Genomic DNA, 23212 nt, shown 5'->3' with positions numbered 1-23212 from the left:
CACACACTCTCCCCAAACGGGATGTAATTTTCGCAGGACAAGTAAGGAGGGAATAGTTATTAGACACACAGCTCAGGCTTAGGGAAGAAACTAACCTAGTATCTTTATTTATGACACCAAATGATGAGTAAGCTTTTCTAAGTCCAGGTGAGCAGTGTCCTGATCAGGACGACGAACTTCAGTTCTCGACTGACCAGTCCAATCAGCTTCCACTTTCTGGTTCTAACTGCAGATAAACTGTCGGATAAATTGTTCCAGCTTGTCCTGGTTGTCCCGGCTGGCAAATGTAGGGGACAGGTAGAGCTGGGGTCCTGTAGGACTGGGCATCTGCTGTAGTACCTGAACCACAAGATAGACTGGAAGCACCTTTGCTGAGGGAACGATGCCCCCAGGGCCAAGCCTGTCTCCACCCCACACCCCCCCCCAAAAAACAAACCTGTAGTGATACCTCAGTGTCTTGAGTATGAACACTACTTAATGTCCCCCCAGAACCCTACTATAGTAGGGGAAGTCAGTCATTTGTGAACCAGGAAAGCAAACCATCCCCTCAGCATTTATCAGGGCCAGCCCCATGGAGTGTGAGAACAAGGTGGTTCCCCTGAGCAGTTCTAGCAGCCTAGGGGGCTGGGGTTGCTTACCCCCCAGGTCTTTGAACGTCCAGATAGCACTGATAGCAAGGTTTGGGTCTGCACACTCTGAAAGAGAAAGACAGTGAATCTCTGGGGCAAGCCAGGGAGCCACTGGGCAGGGCTGTCCTTTTAAAGGAGGACCAACTAGGACTTGCATGTAACTAAAGCTAGTTTACTTCCCTGGAGTCAGACAGCCACTGCCCAGCAGGGGGCAGCTGTCACCAGCAAACCTAACCCCTCCAGGGAACCTGATGGGCTTGAAACTCACCAAAGATCCCTTCTTCTTGGGCACAGTCCTGTAAAAACTGGAACAACTGCTCCGAGTAGCTTGCCTCTGCAGGAAAGATCAGACCTAAAGTCCAACTCTGTAGGACTTAGCCTTACCCTGAACACTGCCAGGGCATAAGGACCTTACCTGAAGCTGGCAGCTGCCCCAGGTGGAGGAAGGTGGCCGCCTGTGCGAAGGCCTTAAGTATCGGACTGAGCAGGCGGCAGAGGAAGAGGAAGAAGTCAGGGCAACGAGACTGCTGGCTAAGCTGGAGAGGGACAGGCCACAGTGAGGAAGGCAGGCTCCCAGGTGCCTGACCACCTCCACCTGCCTTGCCTCCTGAGGTAGCTTTTTCCAACACACCCTGAAGCACCGGCCTCCTGGCTCCTCAAAGTCATCACTTTCACTGTCAGTAAAGTCCCCACTTGGTTTCCACAGCAGCTTTGCACTCAGATGCTGTCTTCCTGTGTCACAGGCTGGCCGGGAGCCTGGGGTCTGGGAGTTGGGAGAGTTATTGGTCCCTGGTAAGGTTGAGCAGGAATCAGTTCTACAACCCTCAGTCCTGGCCCTGGCAGGTGAAAGCAGGTCTGGGAAGCCCAAAAGAATGCCCCGTACCCAATCTCACTAAAAATGGGGAGGCAGGAGGTGTGAAGAGAACCTTAGAGCTACACTTGCAAACTGGCATGACACACATAGGCCTAGGGTAGGGGAGATGGGCCCAGGGCACAGGCACAGGGTGGGAGCATACCTCCTCAGCAACCAGGAGCCCACACTGGATGAGCCGGTCCAGCACTTCCTGACAGTAGCAATAGGAAGACTGGCAGGGCTGCAGGAAGAGAAGCACCAAAGCCCTTGAGAGCAAAAGCTTCTACCCGAGGGCGCTGCACAATCCTGGCTGACCAGAGGTAGTGAGAGGTCAAGAGCACTACCACAGGTCGTAATGACAAGGCCCAGGCCTGCTGAGCTGGGGGAGGGGAGTCTGACCTGGGGCAGCAGCAGGTCTTGGGGTAGCAGGTGCAGCAACAGTAGGATCTGTCGGTACAGTTCATTCTGACTCAGCAGCTCTATGCCCTGCAGCTCCCAGGGCCCCTCAGGTGGTACTCTGCCGGCCAGCAACCCCCGCACCGCACAGGCTGGCAGAGAAGGGAGCCTGCTTAACGAGGGAACCACTCCCCTCTCCCCTGCACATTCCCCTCTCCCACCCATGCTGACCCACTGACTCACCACCCACAGCTTCGCTCAGGAAGGTGGGCAGCAATTCCATACTCAGACGTGCCAGGTGTGTGAGGCCTGGGCCAGGTCGTGGCACCACCACCAAGTCCCCCTGGTGGACACGCAGCAGAACCACATGTGCCCTCAGCAGGCTCAGTGTATGTTGGGCCAGGCACCGCAGTTGCCCAGAGAAGCCCACATCAAAGCCACGGAGCAGTGTCTCCTCTGTCAGCCAGGAAAACTCCCCCAGGAGCTGTGACAGGACCACACCCTGGAGCAAAAAAGGCCTGAGCAGAGGGCCAAGCCTGCCCTTCCCTGGGCCCCAGCATACAGTGCCCTCCCTACCTACCTTTTGGTGCTTCAACAGCAGTAGTGTCGCCATGATGGCTGTGCTCATCACTGCCGAGCTGGCCACACTGGCTGGGGAGAGGTGGGGAAAGTGGAGATGGAGGGTGCTGTCAGGAGTCAGGCCTGATCTCCTCTACCATTTGACAGATCTTCCTGACCACACCGCTCCAACTCCACCCCGGCAGCAGAGAGCAGGTTCCAGGAAGCAATCATTACATGTGCTGTGAACCAGACTCACCCCAACAGTGTGCTACAGAGTGCATCTGAGAAGGCATTAGCAGACAACTGCAGCGAGTGCCCTCTGCAGACACACGCTGCTGCTCCACTCAGTTACCATCCATTTACAGCTGAGGACCCTGGTTAAGGGGCATCTGGGGTAGGGTTGGGTTGGACCTGGCATAGATCTGCACAGTTGCCTTTGGCTCAGACACTGAGTCAATCTGCTCCCCATCTCCCTGGGTGACCCACTCTTCTGGTGTCCCAAGTGTGCCACAAAAGGAGTAGAGAGGTCAATGCTGATAACTATGGGGTCCTGGGAACTGGCCCTGTATTACCACACCCCAAAGGTGCAGGTCTCAGTTTCCCTCACCACTCAGGACATGACGGCTCAGTCTTCTGACCAGGAGCTGGTCCTCTTCTTTAAGAGTCAAGAGGAGACCAGTTGAAGGGGTCCACTCCTGCTCTTTCTCAGTGTCTGGAACAACATTGCTGGGATAGAGACAGATCAAGGAATGAAACCAGACTACAATGTCAGAGTCTAAAGCTTCCCCCAAGTCCTGGGAGAAACCATATAACCCTCTCCCCTTCCAGGCCTGTGTGCCATCCTACACTTAGACTGTAGGGAAGGTGAGTATCTGGGGATGTTGAAGAACCACCTGCCTCCCTTTGAGACCCACACATCTGGCCCTTACCATTCGCCCAGCACAATGGGCTGCAACAAGTGTTCCAGGGTCTGCCTGTTACCCCAGCAGCTTCTAGCATTGATGGTATATTCCTGCCCAGGATAAAGACATGTGGTCTGCTCTTGTCCCCCAGGAATCCTGCACACGACTGTCTAAGAAAATACTATCCCTACAATGGCTTTGAAGGCCAAATCACCACAACGGCTCTCCCAGCCTTTCCCAACTGGTTTCATACCTGGAGGGAAAACGGCTGGGCAAGGTGTACCCGGACACAGACTCTACGGTTGCAGCCCCAGCAGTTACACAGTTTCCGAAAGACAGCCAAGGCTCCGGTCCATAGCCCCAAGGGAGCCAAGCCCTGCAGGGAAGGAGAGGCTGTGCATGTAGACTTGGGCAGGTCTCAAGGCTGCCTCCCATTCTGCCCTCTACACTGCTCAGTGGTCTCCAAGCTGTCTGTTTGCCCATGACCTCCCTTGTGGGGTCTTTTCTAAGAGAGTGATGGCAAAGACCTTAGAAGATACCGCAGAATGGTGACTGTGGGGACAGTTCCTTTGTACACACTTCATATCCCAATTTACTTTGGCCCTAAAGGAGCCCTATCACAGAACATACTGTGCCACCCAGAAGTGGTACCCACTTGGAGCCCCCAGGGACAAGAGGATCTCACATGGTTCATGTCGCATGGTGCATCTGGAACCAGGTCATAGGCAATGGCAACTGGTACCAGTGTGGCATCTGGGATGATGCCTTCCTGGACCACTTGGACCACCAGTCCTAGCCAGGCCTGGCCCAGGGCTGAAAGCCTGGGCCCTGGGTACCCAGGGGGCTCTTCAAGGAAGATGAGTAGAGGCTGCCCACTGACGAGCAGCTGCTCCACAGCCTAGAAGGGAGAGGAAGGGTGAGCATGGAGGCCAGACCAGAAGCAGACTACTGTACCATTGGCCCATCCCATACGTAAACCACTGGGAGCACTCACTGCACGGACCACAGCCCTTGCAAGGATGCCATCTGAGCTGTCCAAGGAGAGATTGGCCTCTGGGGGCAGGAAAAGTCCCCCAAGTTTCCTCAGTAGAGTTCTGTGAGCACAGGACAGAGCCTAGTGAGAAGGGGCTCTCGAGGAAAGACTGGGCCCAGAGACTTGGCAAGAGCCTTGCCTCTCCAGGCCTGCCTGTCTGAGCATTTGAAGCAGCCATGGCCCAGGGACCCATAGCCATCCATCCCTCCAAGTCTACAAGCTGTGTCATGTGGCTGAAAACAGACTAAGACGGCATAATAACTTCCATCCCCCTGCTCCAGCCTGGGGCTTCCCTCCTATCATACCTGAGAGCAGGGGAGCAGGTGCGGGGGTCCAAAGCCACACGGACCACACCCAGGCCCTGGGATAACAGTACAAAAGGCAGCAGGAACCCATCCAGAAGAGACTTGTGTGTAGAAAGGAAAACAAGCGGCGAGCCCTGCTCCAGAGACAGCCAGAAGAATTCCCACCATAAAAACACAGTCAAACCCAGCACCTGCAAGTCCCAGGGCAGCTCTGAGGAGGGGAGGGGGACGACTCTGCACATTCCCAAAGGTAGAGCAGCCTTCCCACTACTTTTAAGGTAATGTAAGGCATGACGGTTGTTGAAACTGAGGGAAAGGCAGGAAATCCTGTAGGAGCAGGACTATGAGACATGGCAGCAAGGCTATCTTAAGAACTATGAGTTTTTCTAGCAACTGATAAGGCCTGGGTTTGCGTCTGGTCAGGCCATGCAAACCTATCCAGTATGGTCTGGCTTACCTCCTGGACAGCCTTATGGACCATCTTCATCTGTCCCTTGTGAAGCTGCACATTCAGGAAGAGGCGGTTCAGGAACCACAGCAGTGCCCAGCTGAACAACCTTAGAAGCAGTGCCATCTTGAGAGTCACCTTCCATAAGGCTCAGCCCCACAGTACCCCAGGTTGCCCAAAGCACTCTAGGGCAAGCCATATTACTGCCCATACTGTCAGGAGGGGTCGCAATTTGCTTAACAGTAGACAATGCTAAGTGGGGCGCTGTGGCTGCAAAGGGTCCTGATACCACAGCCTACACCTGAGACAAAGGACTCAGACCCTTCCCAGACACAGCATGGTCCGCTTATGTTTACCAGCCACCAGGAAAAGTGGAGAAGGGAGGAGATGATAGGAGGAGGGCAGGGCTCACTGCATTTGCTCAGGCGCCCAGTAGGGGGACCATCTTGCTACCAAACGAAGTAGGTAGAGGAAATCTTATGAACAAGCAGCAAGACCACATCTGATGGAGTAATAAATGGGGGCAATCCTGAGAAGCTGTGGGAACACTAGGGAAGGCCGTGTCCCTATAAAAGCTGTACTCTAAGGCCACCCGACTACCTAGGTGCATAGAGGAAGCAGGCAGCGGCTAGGGTTGTGCTGGAACTCCTATACAAGGGCACGAGAACCATGAGGTCAAGAGCCTGAAAGCCTCAACAGAGTCAAGACTGTTACAGTGGAGGACTGGTCAAGATCCCCACAGCTGGAGCTGACGCACAACCCCAGCCCCCTTCAGCAGCTTCACTCATCCCCTGGCTGTAACACAAGCTGTATACTACAGCTCTGCACATATGTCCCTTCTGAGCTCCCAGACCTACACAGACAACCAAGTTCTCAAGTCAGACATCCGGGGCCAATTAATTCCCTTCTGACCAAGCCCACCCTCTCTGTATACACCCCCAGGTACGAGGTCAGAAAACAGGGATTTCCTGTATTTTTCTCTTTTCCTCCCACCACCCAATCTATTCATGAGTCCCATTATTCCCACCGTAGCCTCTCAATCTACTCTCGTCAATGCCTGTCAGTCATCTCTCAATGGGACTAACAGCTTTGCAGAGATGCCAGTCTCTGCTCTCAATCCCAATTCACCATGCTGCCTCTTTTCACTTCAAACTTTTCTGCTGATTTCACTGCCCTTGGAGCAGCCTGAACTGCTTATATGGCTCTGACCTGGTCCTTCTACCTCAAATTCTTCTCCAGCTGCTCTCTGCTTCACCCATCAGCTTCCAGCCATGTCACTATTTTCCATGAGCCTGGCCCTCTCCTGTTCATGGCCCTGACTCAGGCTCTCCCCTGTAAAGAAACTGTGCCGTCCAGGGCTGGCTTTCTTCGCTCTGACTCTAACTACAATACTCCCTCCTCCTGGGAACTCTGACTCAGCCCTTTCTTTGAGCAGTTGTATCGCTGTCCACCTCTCTAATCCCCTGCATCTAAGTGTGCAGACCTGTACTGTATGAACGCAGGCAGGGTAGGCTACCACCCAGGTACTAAGGAAGAGTATTTGGTGCTTTTCCAAGCCCTCGCCATCATTACCTGAGCAAGAAGGGGCAGAGGGTGGCCTGAATGTGGCCCAGGATGCGCTGTACCTCTTTCATCACTAGGTCAGGCGCCTGACCTTCTCCAGCCCCTCCTGGAGCCCTCCCCGAGAGGAGCTTCTGCACCCTGTTGAGGTTAGGGGAACAGTGTTGGTCTCTCCAGTCACTTCCCCAGTGCATAGCCAGGAGTCCAATATGGGCCCAAGCAGGTAACATTCCAGAAACCTTGCCTCAGCCAGCCTTCAGGTAACATTCCAGAAACCTTGCCTCAGCCAGCCTTGGCCACCCTGACAGAGCCTCTGTCACCCTTTTAACTGTCCCACAGGTGCCACTCTGATTCTGCCTCCTCACCCAGTGTTTTCCATGATCTTCTGGGAGACATCAGAGCTGGTGGGTATGTGCTGCTCCAGGGACCACAGGAAATAGCAGAGCCTGCGAACCAGCCATCCCCGAAACCTGGGGGAAGATAGTTTAGAGACCCCCCCCCCGCCCAGGGTCCACAGAGGTCTATTCATCAGGAAGGGTTTGCACCCGTCTCATGTCCCAGGACCAAGCTCCACCATGGAGCAAAAAAAGAAAGAAAAGAGCCATGTGGCTATCTGGTCCCTAGTCCCATCCTCCTCCCCACTGAGGGAGCACTGGGGGCAACCCATACATGCTCATGGGAGGAACTTGAGGAGAGGAAAGCTTGCCTCAGTTTCCTGTGGTTATGTAGGAGAGGACAGGGGCCCTTCTTTGGCCTTGCAGAAAGAAAATGATACCATAAAGGGCCCTGGTAACCCACCACCCTGCATCCCCAGCTCTGGCTACCTGGTGTTCTCTTCCTTCACAAGGATCACATTGCAGAAGCCCAGATCCATTATGCTTCTGTGGAAAAGGGACTCCTGCCCAAGAGGGAAGGGACAGCACATCCTGGGGATCTTTGCAACCCAAGTCTGTACCCTGCCCATCTAGCCCCTGTCTGATTACCCTTTGAGTCTACCAGAAGGAAAAGTACAGAGTACATCTCCCAGATGTCTGCCCCCAGATCCCAGTGTTGGCTCAGAAAGAAAAAGGCTTCATGCTTAGAATGGAAACCACTGCCCCGTTTGGAGCTGCCCTCTTAGAGATAAGCAAATTAAAATACTCTGAGTAGGGGTTTTAACTCATCAAGAGCAGACCGTCTGTAACCTGAATCTCCATTAGAATGCTGAGCCCTCCCCCTTGATATGAACATACAAGAGATGCTAAGTGCTATGAGATCTGAGTAGACAGTGTCCCCAGACTGAACAGACCTAGTGCAGACCTAGGCATGTATATTCCAATCTATGTCTCCTGAGGCTTCCTACCCAATTCTCCCAAGCCACATCCCAACAACAGACCCTGGTGCATCTGAAGGGCAAAGACATGGTGTAGTTCAAAGATCAAGCTTGGAAAGACAGCTTCCCAGCATCCTCACTCCCAGAACTAAGCTACAAGGGAGGCCCATCTGTACCATCACTTACCCAGCTCTTCGGAGTACAGGTCTGGCAGCATCGACCCATAAAGGGGCGGTACTTTCCCAGGAATGGAGTGATGGCCTCCATCTTCATCCCAAAGCCTGAGGCCCAAGGGCTGGTCTGGAAAAGAGCCACAGGAGAGAGGAGCAAACACAGGGTCCTTGGCAGAGGGAGGGTACATCAGGAGTGAATGTCACAAGATGGGTAAGAGGACAAAGGGTGTGAGAATTCTCACATTACCTCCTGACCACTGTGGTTGCCCATCTGCTGGTCTTGGGGATTGGATTTCAACATGGCATCCATGAAGTCTGTAAGATCTGTAAACTAAGCACTCTGTCTCTCTCCACATGAACCTGACCTAAAGAGGTGAAAGGGTGGAACTCCATGGGACCTGAGCCATAATCCAAGGGTATGTGAGGTGATCCATAGTCTACCCGAAACAGATGGCAGCCAGGCCAGCAGCAATGAGGGTGATCACCAGGAAACTGGAGGCTCAGTTCAAGCTAATCCCTGACACAAGCGGTACCTCCAGGAAGTCAGATAACTAGAAAAGTGAGGGGCTAACTCAGGCCGACATGAGGGGGATAGTTGTCTTCCATCCACACATCCAGATGTCTCCTAACACCAACTGGGATTGCAACTCAAGATTCACAGTGCAGAAGGAAAAGCTTGGTTGGACTGGGCTATAACAGCAAGAAGGGGCCACAAGGAACAGAACACTCTCTTCACAAACCCACCAAGTCCTGCTCAGCAGCTCTCTTCAGAAGCCCAGATCCATTACCCATCCATGGAAGACAAACTCCTGCCCAAGAAGGTCCCCTTCCCTGATCTCCCACCATGTCCGCGACGAGCAGACTGGCCTCATTATTTACATTCTTTTTTCTACCCAATCACACTAGCTGCATGCCAGCCTGAGAATGCCTTCTTGATTCTTGAGACCAGAAAGTCTGCTGGGACTGTAAGTTCATGATATGTCTAGATTCTTTTTTTTTCTTCTGTGAGTTCCAGGGCCCAAGACTGCCAGAAAAGCATCCATGTGAAGGCCTCGAGGGTTCTCGTTTCACTTCCTCCGTGTCATCTGAAATTGTCCTGAGAGCAAGAGCTGCAAAATATTCACTGTAGACCCAGCAATTCAGGGGCATGGAGAGAACCCAGAGAGCCAGATGCCTATGACTTAGTTTCCAGGAATTCGTTGGGTGCTCCTTGTCTCCCTTTGGTGCTATTTAGTACCCTGAAGCCAAGCAATAACCGGGTTCTGATTCATGTCCACACAGGCTCTGGAGATCTCACTTCAAATACATTCCCTATTTTGAAAAATGTCCTCACAGCCCCATGCAGACCATAAGCACAGGGAGGCCCCAAATCACGGCTGCAATGTAAGGGGTTAGGGTTGCAAGGAAGATGTCTGATACTCCTCAGCCCCAGACCAATCCTAACCTCAAATTCCGACTCCAGTGCTAGCTCTAAAAGAACAGAGCAAAAAGCAAAGCAAGGAGCAGTTCTTATGAGCCAATTAAGTCAACTACGTAGCCCGTGCAACCCAGGTCACTCTGGGGACATGCCTCACTTTTGTTAAGGTAGTGTCTTGCTATGTTTCCCAGACTGGCTTTGAATTCTACATCCCCTCCTCAGTTTCTCAAGCACCAGGATACAGAGGGCCGCTGGCAGTCTGCATAGATGAACATCTTCCCCAAGGGCCAAATGCAGTTGACATATATCTTCTCACTGGCTACATGATGTGCTAAAATCTTATGAATTAAGGCCAACATTTAAAAGCCGAGAGCTTGTTATATAAAGAGCGGGGGTTTCCAGCTGCTGCTGTAAAAATAACCTTGAGACGTGGCATCTCTGAGCAAATACCCCACAGGGTCTCAGCTGGAGGGAGCCCAGAGGCCACTGTCCCTTTCACTCACTCTGAGCTCTCCTAACCCCCTACACAGGAAACACTTGTGCCTGGCTCCTATGTACCTCTTGACCAAAGGCTGAAATGCAAACCTTCCCCCACAATGTAGAACGTCCCTGCCCTACCAAGCATCACAGAACTTAACTTTAAAGGCTCAGCTCCAGCAAATACCCCTATTGCATCTGCTAGGAAGCCACACGTTAAACCCAACATAGAGGACAAGGCCTGTCTCAGAGGCAGCACAGGAAGTCCATGCTTGCCGCTGTCCTCTGGGTCTCAAGTGCCGGAAACCAAGCAAAGAGCAAAGTGGGCCTCTCCCAGGCCACCAGCTAGGCCGCGTGCCCTTGAGGGTTTGTCTGTGTGCTGCCCAGCCACAAGACTACCCACCAGCCCGAGTTCCCCACACGGGGATATTAGTCCCTGCCTGACCCAAAGCCCCGCACAGCCCAGCCTGGCTTGACCCAACCCAGCACACGGGTCCCACGAAGCTCACCTCACCTCACACCGGCCGGCCGCCAACTCCCGCCAAAACAGCCGCCCGACTGGGTCAGCTAAGCCGGAAGACCAGGCTCGGCGCATGCGCCTCAGAGCTGCCTTGATGGCCAATCATGATGCGCTCTGGGCCTGAAGCCCCAACCCCTTGACGCCTGGCACGCACAGCTTGCCCACTTCCTGTACCACGTGATTCCAGCTGCCCATGCTAGTGTTTAAGAGTACGTGGGAATGGGACTTTCTGGCTGTACTTAGGGACCTTGACTGTTGCCCTCCCGGTCTGAAAGCATAGGATTCAGAGAACCCAAGGGCTGGAGGGGGAGTCTTTAAGATGGGGAGGGACGAGGTGGCACACTCCTCTCGTGCCAGTACTCAGAAGGCAGAGGCAGATGTATCTTTGTGAATTCAACCTCCAAATCAACCAAAACTACATAGTGAGACCCCGTCCCAAATATGCATGCATACATATATCATGTGAGGCCAGAAGGGAGCATTGTATCCCCTGGAGTCAAAGTTATAGACTGTAGTGGCCCCTCATGGGTGCTGGGAACCAAACGGGAGACCCATAATAGAAGGCAAGAACTAACTCTCCCAAGTTGTCCTCTGACCTCCACAGACAAAGGGGAAATTGGACTGAGTGCCAACGCTTAACCTTTGTGTTTCCTGACTGGATGTGATGCCATCGACTGCTTCACGCTCCTACCCCACGCCGTTCCAGCCATGACGGCCAGTGCCTTCAAACTGTGAGCCCAAACAAACCCTTCCTTAGGTTTGCTTTCTGTCAGGATGCAGCAGCAGGCAACGTATATAATGATGACAGCTAGCGGCCACTGTCTTCATCGTGAGATCATTTGGGTAATTCCCTGCCTTTGTGTTAATTCTGAGGGAGTACTCACGGGACAAAGACCATCTGGGTTCCTTAATCATTTCATTGTCACCAGCAACCCAGCAAGAGACCCGAAGATCTACACAGGACTGGAAAGGTGACTCAACAATTAAGAGTCCACACTGCTCTTCCAAAGGACCTGAGTTCAGTGCCCAGCACCCACATCAGGTGACTCACAGCTGCCCATAGCTTCAACTCCACGGGATCCAACATCCTCTTCTGGCCTCCTTGGGTAAGTACGCACATGCATGCACCCACACACATACACATAATTCAAAAGATGGTACAATATTGAATAAATGGGGGGAAGGCATTCTCTGCTGCCCCCAGCCCATAACACAGCTCACTGGGTTCCAGTTTCAGAACCTGGGATGCCACAGGAGCAAAGCCGCATATAAGCCCAGCTGGGCCCCGGGAGCTAGCTCCCATTCCTGCTTCTCTGTCTCTTCCATCTACCCTTGACAATATAACCACTGAATTTCCTCCTCTGTGTCACTCTGCGTCCCCCAAGGTCTAAGTCTGTGTCCACTCACTTGTCCCAGGTTGCAGATGTTCTTAGTACACAGGGGTCCCTTGTGCCCTGTCTTTTTTTTTTTTTCTTTAAGGCTGTCCTCATAGTTGCTGCATGGTAGAGGATGCCCTTGAACTCGTGGTCTTTTTGTCTCTCTCTTCTAGTACCAGCACTGAGTTGTTGTACCTGGTTCCCATGTTAACTACTTGTGTCAAAGTGCACAAGCCACAAGAAGACTCCAAGACTCTAAAACAACAACAAAACAAAAACAAAAAAAGCAAGCAGAGGGAACCCCTTTATTTAGAGGTAACAAGTTGCCCCCAGGCATAGGTCTGAACATCTTCCAGAATCACCATCTGTGATAAAAAGGTGAGTTTTGTGGTTGTTTGCAGGTAGCCCTCCCTTAGACCTCATGCTGAGGAGGAGGAGCCCAAGGCAGCTGCTCCAGACTGCAGCATCCCCAGATGGGGACAGCAGGGGTCAGGCTGTGTCTAGCAGAGTTCTGTCCTTGTTCTGACCTCAGCTGCTTTGGAAAGAATGGGTTGGGTGTCCATGGTGACTATGGCTGCATGCTGTCATTTGGGCTTACAAAGATGCACACACTGTAGCCGTGGATCAGGGTTTGGTGCTGAAGACCCTGCCAGCAGTCTGTAGCAGACCAGGGTGGTGGCCTGCAGGTCGACTGATGACCTGACATGATCGCAGGAGATACCCAACCATGAATGAACTTAGGAAACCCCTCCCCGGACATCGGTACTGCCCCAGAGATCCTGACTCATGGAACTAACTCCTGGGGCTCACAAGAACAAAGATGCTGCCTGTGGTGAGGCACACATTCACATCTGACTTCTGGGCTCTTCTAGAAGAGATGAGCATTGTGTGAGTAGATGGGAGAACGTTGCTCTAACCGGGGTACACTGGGATCCACCAAGGGTTGAGACAGAGGGCAGAGGAAGGGTGGATTTATCACGGTCTGTGTGGAATCGGGATAGCCACCCTCTCCTCACTAACAATGTGATGTATTCCTCTGCTCCTATGCCGGGAGCTCTGAAGACAGCCACCCTGATGGGATAACCATTGTTTGGACTTGGCCTCTATGATATAGATCCTTTCATTCATTCCAGAACCTTCCATATGGTCTTGTTAAACACTGTGGCAGTCCATAGCTGGGAATGGAGGTTTCAGTGGTTTGGAGGTTTGTGGGAAAGGGTAGGATAATTAATGCAAACAGCAGCGGATACTGTCTACTACCATGGCCACTTTATCCTGGTCATGCTTAGTTTTGTAGAGAGGAGAGGAGAGGAGAGGAGAGGAGAGAGAGAGAGAGAGAGAGAGAGAGAGAGAGAGAGAGAGAGAGAGAGAGAGAGAGAGAGAGAGAGAGAGAGAGAGAGAGAGAGAGAGAGTTCTGTGCGTGTTCATGTGGCTGCATATATGGGTATAAGTGTGAATGTGTTGTGTGTGGAAGTCAGCTGTCCACCTCATGTGTTGCTCCTCTATAGAGATGCCCACCTTGTATTTTGAGACAGGATCTCTAACCTGGAGCTTACCAAGTTGGCCAGGATGACTGGCCAGTGAGCCCCAAGTCTCCACATGTCACCATACCCAGCGTTTCTACCTGGGTCACAACCAGAGGACTCAGCAGAGGGAGAGGCACTCAGAGCTGAGAGTTCTGGGTGGGGAAGTAAGGCAGGACAAAAGGGACATTCCTTGTCTGCTCAGGGCAGGAGAGACAGTCCTAGGGACTCTTAGGGCTCCACTTAGCATTGTGGTAGGAGGCCTTGGGATCCAGAGACATAGGCCCCTGGTGTTCCCTTTCAGGCCCTTCTCCTGACCCTCAGTCCTTTCCCAGAAAGCAGCAAGCTTGCAGGGTAGGTGGGTTTGATTGCTTGGGTCTTAGAAGTTCTTTTTGGTTTGGTTTTTGTCCCTAGTAGCACTCAGGATCAAAGCAGTGTGCTTTAAACACAATAACTCTGGGGAGGGCCCTCATGGGGCCCTGGGCCATTACAAGAGAGCACTTGCTCAGAGCAAATATCTATAATCAGTTGTTGCTTTCACCCTACAATGGGCACACGAGCAGTAGCTCAGAACAGCCTACTCCCTCCATGAGGCCTTCTGGCCCAGCCCCAGGCCCAGCCTCCATCCTCCCTTGCCTACATTATTAGAACACTAGGCAAGCTGGGGGAGGCATTGGCAGGGAGGGGGTACTGGCTCTGAGGGTATGGGAATGACCCTCCTCTAAACCAGTGGTTCTCAACCTGTGGGTGGCAACAAACTTTTCACAGGGGTCATCTAAGACCATCAGAAAACACAGATATTTACACTAAGATTCATAACAGTAGCAAAATTACAGTAGCAACAAAATAATTTCATGGTTGGGGGTCACCACAACATGAGTATCTGTATTAAAGGGTCCCAGCATTAGGAAGGCTGAGACCACTAGTCTAGGCAGTTTTCATAGCAACTTCCCTAGCTCCCTGCAACCTGGGATTTTGAACACAGCCTTCAGCTTCTCTAGGCTGCAGTGGTTATGTAACAAACATCCAGCCACATCAGGCACAGTTTGGGGGGTTGTGAAAGGGAACTGGAGTGTGGGTTTCCCCAGAGTTGGGGTGCTGGTCCATGCTGGTGGACTGCAGTGGGGACTCAGCAGAGCAGAAATGGGGGGACACAAATGCTTCCTGCTATGAGAAAACTAACTCAAAGGTGCTTAAACATCAAAGCAGAGGTATCTCCTGAGTCAGGCAGTCCAGAGTAGAATGGCCCCGGGCTTTAATTCAGTCCTGCAGTGACATCAGTAGGGGTCCAGTCTTCATGCCGTGTTCCCTCCCGAGTGGACCACCTCAGACCAATTTCCCTCATGATTACAGGATGGTTGCCTCAGCTGCAGACATCAACTACCTCTTTCTTTTCTGTCATATCTCACTGGGGCCAGGAAGAGAGTAGAACCTGCCGGAGGGTCCTAGGAGTGTAATCTGATGATGTGGTTTACCCCCTCTGTCAACATAACAAGCCCCTGAGGTGGCTTGGAGGAGGGAGAACATTTGGGGGCCTTGGTTTTAAAGGTTTCAGTTGTTAATGGGACAAACTTTCCGTCTGTAAGACTTTGGAGCCAAGTCTGCAAGGTAGGAGCACCAAGCCACCCCCTTCAAAGGGCAGGGGGAGGAAAAGGGAAAAAAGGAGAGAACAGAACCCCAACTCCTTTCAAAGGCACATCCCCAGTGACACAAAGACCACCCGACCAGACCCTGCCTCTTAAAGTCCCTCTGCTCTCAGAAGTGCCTCCCTGAGGAGCCAAGCTTTGGGGGATACAAGATGTACAAAGTCCATTAGAGATAGTGTGTTCTCTGGTATCGTGGGATGTGAGACTTACTTCAGCCCACTTTGATCTCAAGTGGTGGGACACCACCAAGTTATCTCTAGGGAAACAAAGACTACAGATGGCTTTCTTTGTTTCAGTTCCACTGGGAAAGAAGAAAAGAAGAGGGTGGTCCCTCAGGAGGCCTCCACCCCAGGCCTGGGAGATGTGTGACTCCCTCTGGCTCCCCTGGCTTCTGTCCTCTCTACACCTGCGTGTCCTTCCCTCTGGAAACAAAGTGCTTTCCTAGATTCCTAGGAGAGGTATGCATCCTAGTGTCATGTTGGATAGTCAATTAGACCTTAGGTAGAGTTGGAAAAAGGGTTAGTTGGGACTGATGCAAGCCTGGATATCCGTTTCTCACTGGGAGGGCTGAGGCGGGAGGGGCCTCTTTGGAGTCAGGAGAGTGTTGGCCTTTGAGGGCCTGCTCCGTGGAACTGGAGGCAAGGGGTGGTATGGATGTTGGGTGTTCTGTGTTCTGATCAAATACTATTGTAAATCCACCCTGGGACCTCTCAGATCTCGATTTTGTAAGTAGCAAAAAGTCCAGTTCAAATGGATTGGCCCATAAAGAGAACTGGTAGCCTACCCAGACACCAGAACTGCAGAGTGGAGCTGGTGTCATTTCTTTGCAGTATTTTCTCAGCAAGTCGGGTTTGTTTTAATCTCCACTTCTCTGCAAGTCAGCCAATTCAGGATGGTTGGCCCTGCGTGGCAAAAATGGCCACCGCTGTTTCTGCAGCCTTCAACGTATACCCCACAAGGAGCCCTTTCATTCCAAGATGCCTGTAATTCCAAAGCTTCTGCTTATTCTGATTGGTGGGTGTTTGTCACCAAGAAAAAAAATGACTTTCTGTAGTGTGGAGCCTTGTGAGCAGGTTTCGGACTGGCTTGATGGGGTCCTGAGTGCACCCTTTTCCATTAGACCTCTGTTCCCTTCCTGGTAACATGACCCTCATACAAATTCCAGGGAGCTATATAGGGCAAGAGAAGGGAGAACAAACAGTATCTTCAAACCAGTGACCTCCAAGATCTGACAAGTATGAACAGGACAACAAAACAGCTGTTTTGGGATGCATGGCAGCTTCACACATACGAAGTGTACACCCAGAGCTGGGCTATCCTGGATCACCCATGGGGACCTGGGGCAATCCTAAGGCTCTTTTGACTGTGAAGAGAGACAGGAAACTGGGGGGGGATAGAAAGGCACCAGTGTAACATCTGAAATCGTTACTTTGGTTTTTTGCAATAGAGTCAGGTAATGTCACATTAAATTGGCCTTGAGCTTAGGAAACAGAAGCGGCTTATTTTACTCAGGACGTCCTCTGTTCTCATGACCCTGTAGAGTTACTGACTACCCCAGTGGCTGGTAGCACAATGTCTGAACCTCTAGGTGTGGGGTAGCAGCGGGTTCATCTGTGACTCCTGCTGATCTGAGAACTGAGTTCTAGTCAGACTCTTCTGTGGGCACAAGGCCACTCCCAACAGAGCCCAGGGCTGTGCTTAGCCACAGTGAGCAAAAGGTCTGGGAGAAAGGTGGTATCCTTGGGTTGAGGGAAGAGCTCCAGTGGAATATAAACAGACTAAGAAGGGAATTTTAAAAGCTGTTTCTGGAACGTTCTGCCTCTAAAGACTCAGATGGACGCAGAGCAGAGTGCCAACTACAGAGAATGGGTGAGAAGGCTGTGTCTTTGGAAAATGAGCAGGAAATAGTGGCTTGAGCTTTGGACCATAGCATGGAGACTCCAGGAGAAATGAGATCACCTGGGGCAGGGGGGAGGTTTGATCTGCAGAATTAGCAGGAGCTGCAGGGGCAGGCTAACAGAAGAGGTAAGAACAGGCAGCTGCTTCTGCAGCTGTGCCCCAGACTCTGGGCACAGCGGACCTTCTAGGTAGCAGACTGACAGTTTATCGTGGGATTGACTGGTGGGGGGTGAGGAAACAGGAAGGGGGCAGAGCCAGTGCACCCTCCAACACACAAACCCTTGGTAGACATCAGCAAGGTGGAAGGGTAGCCCAAATGTGGCAATTTAGGTGGGACATTTGGGACTTTATCCAGTGGGACTGTGGCTTTGTGGAGGACCCAGAACCATGATTTCTGCCTCATCCTGAAATGAGATGCTAGGACATGGCAGAATCCCTCACCAGAGGCAGCCACTGGTCTTGAGCTCCCTGGTCTTGAGGACCATGAGCCCCAGAATCCTTTAGTCTATAAATGACTCCACCTGTGGTATTCCATGTCAGCAACAGGAAGTTACTCTGCCAGGCTGCTGCAAGATGGCAACAGAGGGGAGTCTGCTGCTGATGGAACATGAGCTACTTCTGCTCCTGGGGTCCCAGAGAGCCAGAGGAAGGCCTTCCGAAGCCCAGCAAACCGGAGAAACCCTCACAGGCCCAGCTAACCCTCCCTGGTAAGACAGAAGGGGGCAGCCCCAACCCAGGGCCCAGGCCTCCAGCAGCCCGTGGACCTTGCCCATCCCCAAAGGCAAAGGACACAATCCAGAACCTTTACCCAGCATTCTAAGAGCCCTGCCAGCTCGTGGGGGTGTATCGAATGATGTTGCTCTTGACCTTTGCCTGGGGCAACATTCTTTTATTGTTGTTCTTTTTATTTCTTAAGACCATCTCATTCTACAGTCCTGGCTTATCTGAAATTCTCAGCATGCAGCCCAGCCTGGCCTTGAACTCATGGCAGCCCTTTTGCCTTAGCCTCCTTAGTGCTGAGGTGTGATGGCAGTGGTGGCTCCTTCTCCTTCTTTCCTTCCCCCTTCCTTAGTTTTCCCCTCTTCCTTTTTCTTATTTCTTCCTCCTCCTCTTATTTCTCCCCCCATAACACCGTTTAGCCAACTCATATATTATCCAACCTCAGAGCCATCATTCAAGGCGGGCATCATTCCTGCCCTCTCTATGGATATAGAAACTGAGGCTGGAGGAGAGCTGCAGATAGTAAATGAAAGCTCTCAAGCCATACCTTCATCAGTGACTTCTTACACACTTTCTGTCCCCTGGAGTGGCTGGGGAATTGCTTCAAGATACCAATTGGCTCAGTCTCCTTCTCTGTTCCCTGGCAGAGGAACAGAGGAACCTTTTACAAAGGTGGGAGTAAGGTACAGATTTTAATTTTAAAGTCCCCACAATGTGCCTGCTCTCACCTCTGTACTTGCATTTTCAACCATGGTACTAGTTGCAAGTTGCAAGTGATAGACAAATCACTGTCTACATTATGACCCCAGCATCTCCCTAGCTCATCCCCAAGCATAGAGCTCTGCTAAAAGGGTAGGTACAGTTGACTTATACCGCCCCTATGGTGACCATCCTGCACACCATGTTCCTGTTGGATCCTGCACTTTCCAGTTCCCTCAGGTCCAGAAGCCAGAAGATTCCTTATTCCAGTGGAATCCAGAACTTGTGTATCCCCAAGTCCTGGGGCGTGGCAGTCATGCCACCAACACTGATGAACCATTAATCATTTGCACTGGAGGCTGTTAATTGAAAACTTGGTCCCTGCTTCAGCTGCCTTCCCCAGCCCTGGATTCTTCATCTTGGGGTCACTGATTCCTCCCTGGTTGGGTAACATTTGCCACACCTTCTGTAGAGATACCTATCCGGGCTGTTGCAGCCTGGGTGAGGATGCTGAGAGTCTGTGTCTCATCCTTTGCCACACACACACAGCTTGCAGGGGAGTCCACTCTGGTCTGCTCTGCTATGGAAGGCAGGAACACAGATGAGCTATTCTCCCAGAGCTAACATCCTGTGGGAAGAATCTGTCCAGGCACACCAAGGTCTGCTGAAGCCAAAAGCAGTCAGTTGCCTTAGCCCAGCTAAGAAGGGGGTCTGATTTTTTATTAGTATTTTGTAATTACACTTTTATTTATTTTGTGGGGAGAAGAGGGGTCAGAGAACAACTTGTGAGACTCAGTTCTCCCTTCTATCATATGGGTCTCAGGGATCAAAGTCATATCCTCAAGCTTGGTGGCAAGTGCTTTTACACTTGGAGCCATCTCTTGGGCCTTTGTGATGGTTGCTTTTGACTTGAAACAGTGTAGAAGCCCCCGGGGAATCCCAATGAGGAATCTCCTGCTCTGTGAGGGATTTTCTTAACTGGGTTCATTGAGATGGGAAGACCCACCTTGAACGTGGGCAGTGCCATTGAATGGGCTGGGCCCTGGGACTGATAAGGAGAGAAACCACTAAGAATTGGCAGGAATTCATTAATCCTTTGCCCTCTGTTCTTGAATGGGGATGCAATACAGCTGGCTGCTTTCAGTTCCTGCCTTGACTTTCCCTCAGTTGTGAACTGTAATCTGTAATTATAAGTCAAGTAAACCCTTTCTTCCTTAAAATGCCTTTGTCAGGTTATTTTTATCACAGCAACAAGAAAAAAAAACTAGACAGTCTCTTAGGACTGGCTGCTTGGAAGGGCTGCTGCGTATCTCAGCGTGCAACACCAGAGGCCTGGGATTTCTTCCTTGATGCTGAGACGCAATCATGTCCATTGGACTTTGGTCTTCACTCTCTGAGTCTGGGAACATAAGGGCTCTGGGTGGCCCCTGCCCTCCCTCACCTCTTCTCTTCCAGGCTGGGTACAAATGGAGTTGGGACAGGTGTGCTAACATGTATCATCATAATCCTAGCACTTGGGAGACAAAAGAAGGTGGATCTCAGTAAATTCCAAGCCAGCCTGTGACATCCAGAGCTATGTACTGTGAGACCCTGTCTCAAATAAAAATCTGATGTTTGACAGCTGGATGAGTTCTTGCCCAACATGCACAAGTCCCTCGGTTCGATCACTAGCACAATATAAATCAGGCATAGTTGTGCATACATATATGTCATCATAGCATTCAGAGGGTGGAGACAAGGGGATCAGCAGTTCAAAGTCATCCTTGGCTACATAGTGAGCTTGAGCTGTAGAAGACCCCGTCTAAAACAAAGCACTGTGTGAATAAAGCAGATTTTAGGGAAGTGGTTACAACACGATGTCATTCCTCTGTGGGGTCCTGAGTGCTGTGACAAGTGTGTGCACACCACATACTCACAGACATGTTCTTATGGTGCTTCTTGTTTTGTCTCATAGTGCAGGAGACTGAGCCCAGGACCAGGCAAGCACTGCTAGCACTGACTTACTTCCCCAGCCCCTGGTCCCACCTCTTAACACTCACCACGGACTTAGACTGTATCATGTGACTTCTGGGGGTACACAGTCCTTTGGGTTACAGCAGCTGCTCTGTGGTGAGGACAGTTGCTATGGGAAGGTGTAGTTGAGAGAGGGAGAGAAGAGCTACATTCTTTCTGCTGTTCAAATTGTCTTACAAAGAAAAGGAGCGAGTGAACACTTGTCCTTTGATGGCTGTCTTAGGGTTACTTTTGACGTAATGAGACACCATGACCAAAAGCTACTTGGGAAGGAAACGGTTTATCTGGCCTATGCTTCTACATCACTGTTCATCATTGGCGGAAGTCAGGACAGGAAACGGCAGAAACCTGGCCGCAGGAGCTGGAGTAGAGGCCATGGAGGAGGCTGCTTCCTGACTTGCTCCCCATGGCTTGCTCGGCCGTTTTTCTTATAGAACCCTGGACAAACAGCCTAGGGATGACACCACCTACCATAGGCTGGGCCCTCTCCCATCAATCACTTATTAAGAAAAAGCCCTACAGGTTTGCCTATAGCCCAATGTTATGGAGGCTCCCTCCTCTCCAGTGACTCTAGCTTATGTCAAATTGGCATAAACTAGTCAGTACAATGGCCCATAACCCACACCTCATCTGTGACATGAGATACTGTCCCCTTTACCCTATAGCAGAACAGTGATGCCTACAGCACAATGTTATGGAGGCTCCTTCCTCCCCAGTGAACCTAGCTTGTGTCAAGTTGATATAGTCAGCACAATGGCCCATGACCCACACCTCATCTGTGACGACATATTGTCCCCTTTACCCTGTAGCAGAACAGAGATGAAAACAGCCCCACGGTCTCCATCTTGGATGACAAAAAAGGCAATGACTCAAAGAATCATGCAAGAGTTTTTAGCCATCCAAATCTTTCACTGGAAATAGAATGTCTGCAATTTTCTTTATGCCCTCTTTACTCTTCATTTATTTTTCTGAAATATGGCTTACCTGTACCTGTTTTCCTACCATGGAAACAATAACAGCCCAGCCACCAGAAAACTCCTTATTCTGAAGTTTTAGGAATGATCTTATTGGCCAGCCTTGTTAGTGCATCAACCAGTATAGACTAGGCTAGGCCGTGGTAACAAACATCTCCTGAATCTCAGTGGTTTACAGCAATAGTATTTCTTTCATATACAACACATGCACTGTGAGTCCACAGGAGGGTCCTCTATGCCCAATCATTCACTGATTTAGTTGGATACAGACTTCAAATGCCTGGGAGGGAAGGAGGGAGGGACGGAGGGAGGGATGGAGGGAGGTGGGAGATGGACTTGGCTGATTCTCAACATAGACCTCAGCCCATCTGCTTTGATAGCCTTGCCCAGCTTCATCTACAGCAGTGTGACCTCCATGTGGGCATGGAGGAATAGATGCCATGAAGAGCCCTAATGCCATCTGACTATGGCAGGAGCAAGTCAGCTGACATCTCAGAGACCTGGGTTCTCCATCTGTCTGCTGCCCTGGTTGCAGCATCTGCCTGCCAGCTTCACTGAATTCTTGTGTGCCTGGCTGTTGTGGTTCTCTGTACTAGACAGCAGCTGGGCTAATGTAAAGGTCACCTTCGCAAAGCAGTGCCCTTCCTAAGCCCTTCAATGGCACTGGGACTGGTCCTGGAACCCCCAAAGAATGCCCCAAGACTCCCGACACTCCAGTGATGCCACAGCCGCTCTGGCAGCTTTCAGGAGAACCTATCTGAGATTTTAGAGAGAATGGTTGTGTCTGCCTCTCAGCCCTGCCTGTCCAGGAAAAATCACACAGCCCGTATGTGCACCCACATGCCCCACAGTCATTGTTTCCCTCATCAGTCAAATAGCTGAGAAAGGCTCTACAGAAGGAGAGGGGTAGCTGAAGACAGGCCACCCACCTCCCTAGCCCTGAAAGGTCCTAGCGCCAGGCCAAGGGCGGAAGTCAGAGGTTCCTTCTGAGCCCCTCCCTCCCCTGGGCTCCAGACAGAAGCTAGCATAGGAGCCGGGCCTACATCTGGCAAGCCATACTCATCCTACCCGTCTGGGCCAGCATAAAGCTCGCCTTAGCAAGGTAGTGGTCTTCCTGAGCCCTTCACTGGCCCTGGTCCTAGCACCCCCAAAGAAAGCCCCCCAAGTCTCCCGACACTCCAATGATACCACAACCACTCTGGCAGCTTTGCAGAACTCACCTCTGGGGTTTTTAATCTTTTTTTTTTTTTTTTTTTTTTTTGGTTTTTACGAGACAGGGTTTCTCTGTATTGTTTTGGAGGCTATCGGTCCAGCCCAGCCTCGAACTCACAGAGATCCGCCTGCCTCTGCCTCCCGAGTGCTGGGATTAAAGGCGTGCGCCACCACCTCCCGGCGGGTTTTAAATCTTAAATTACCTGGGAGTCTCATCAGAACTTCTTGCCACTAGAGGCATAGAGGGCAAAGGGGCCAGGGAAGGGGGCACCCACACTGGCCACACAGCCCACGGGGCTCCTAATTCTGCTACGTGACACTTTGGGGTTAGGACTCAGATGGTCACGTCCTCTCTTCCCACAGTAGTACCTTCCATGGTGCCGACTCACTGGTCATTTAGATAAATCCCCAGAAAATGCAGATAAGGCATATTCTAAAGTAAATCTTCCCAGGACAGGCTGACACCATGGGGGACCCCTCCCCTCTGCAATCCATACTGAGGCTCATGATGGGGAAAACAGGTTCAGGAAAATGAGGACATGGGGGGCAATGGCAAGGGATGGG

At 51.5% G+C, this 23212-nt stretch overlaps 1 protein-coding gene and 1 long non-coding RNA gene across 7 annotated transcripts; one reads left to right on the top strand and one right to left on the bottom strand.

Moving 5' to 3' along the window:
• Positions 1-78: 78 nt before the first annotated feature.
• On the bottom strand, positions 79-10662 carry Gpat2 (glycerol-3-phosphate acyltransferase 2, mitochondrial). 5 transcript variants are annotated; one of them, XM_040746249.1, is made up of 22 exons: positions 10581-10662; positions 8420-8537; positions 8186-8299; positions 7512-7585; positions 7053-7157; positions 6700-6828; positions 5137-5236; positions 4680-4813; positions 4336-4435; positions 4027-4239; positions 3595-3717; positions 3369-3451; positions 3047-3165; positions 2459-2529; positions 2122-2380; positions 1882-2030; positions 1646-1723; positions 1261-1392; positions 1045-1165; positions 898-963; positions 639-695; positions 79-338 (listed from the first exon to the last, which is right to left on the bottom strand). In XM_040746249.1, the coding sequence occupies exons 2-22, from the start codon at positions 8480-8482 to the stop codon at positions 223-225; spliced, it is 2406 nt and encodes an 801-aa protein (XP_040602183.1). In that variant the 5' UTR covers positions 8483-8537; positions 10581-10662; the 3' UTR covers positions 79-222. The 5 variants fall into 5 exon arrangements, with proteins under 5 accessions (XP_040602183.1, XP_040602182.1, XP_040602187.1 ...); XM_040746248.1 differs by having other exon boundaries at positions 10576-10645; XM_040746253.1 differs by having other exon boundaries at positions 2122-2221; positions 10576-10645.
• LOC121140506 lies at positions 10587-20016 on the top strand. 2 transcript variants are annotated; one of them, XR_005877382.1, is made up of 7 exons: positions 10589-10795; positions 11191-11429; positions 11516-11692; positions 12136-12340; positions 15428-15589; positions 17571-17737; positions 18681-20016. It is a non-coding gene; the product is annotated as an uncharacterized LOC121140506 (long non-coding RNA). The 2 variants fall into 2 exon arrangements; XR_005877381.1 differs by having other exon boundaries at positions 10587-10795; positions 17571-20016.
• Positions 20017-23212: the final 3196 nt, after the last annotated feature.

This window comes from Mesocricetus auratus, unplaced genomic scaffold (assembly GCF_017639785.1).
Source record: "Mesocricetus auratus isolate SY011 unplaced genomic scaffold, BCM_Maur_2.0 Super-Scaffold_100004, whole genome shotgun sequence".
Lineage (NCBI taxonomy): Eukaryota > Metazoa > Chordata > Mammalia > Rodentia > Cricetidae > Mesocricetus > Mesocricetus auratus.
Note: the sequence above shows the minus strand (reverse complement) of the source record. Positions and strands in the feature narration are given on the sequence as shown.

Coding starts and splice junctions, on each gene's coding strand:
- Gpat2 (XM_040746249.1), bottom strand. CDS start 8,482: ATGGATGCCATGTTGAAATCCAATCCCCAAGACCAGCAGATGGGCAAC. Junction 1,393..1,645: donor GGCTCCTGGTTGCTGAGGAG/GTATGCTCCCAC, acceptor CCCAACTCCCAG/ACCCCAGGCTCCCGGCCAGC. Junction 964..1,044: donor GGGGCAGCTGCCAGCTTCAG/GTAAGGTCCTTA, acceptor TCTTTCCTGCAG/AGGCAAGCTACTCGGAGCAG.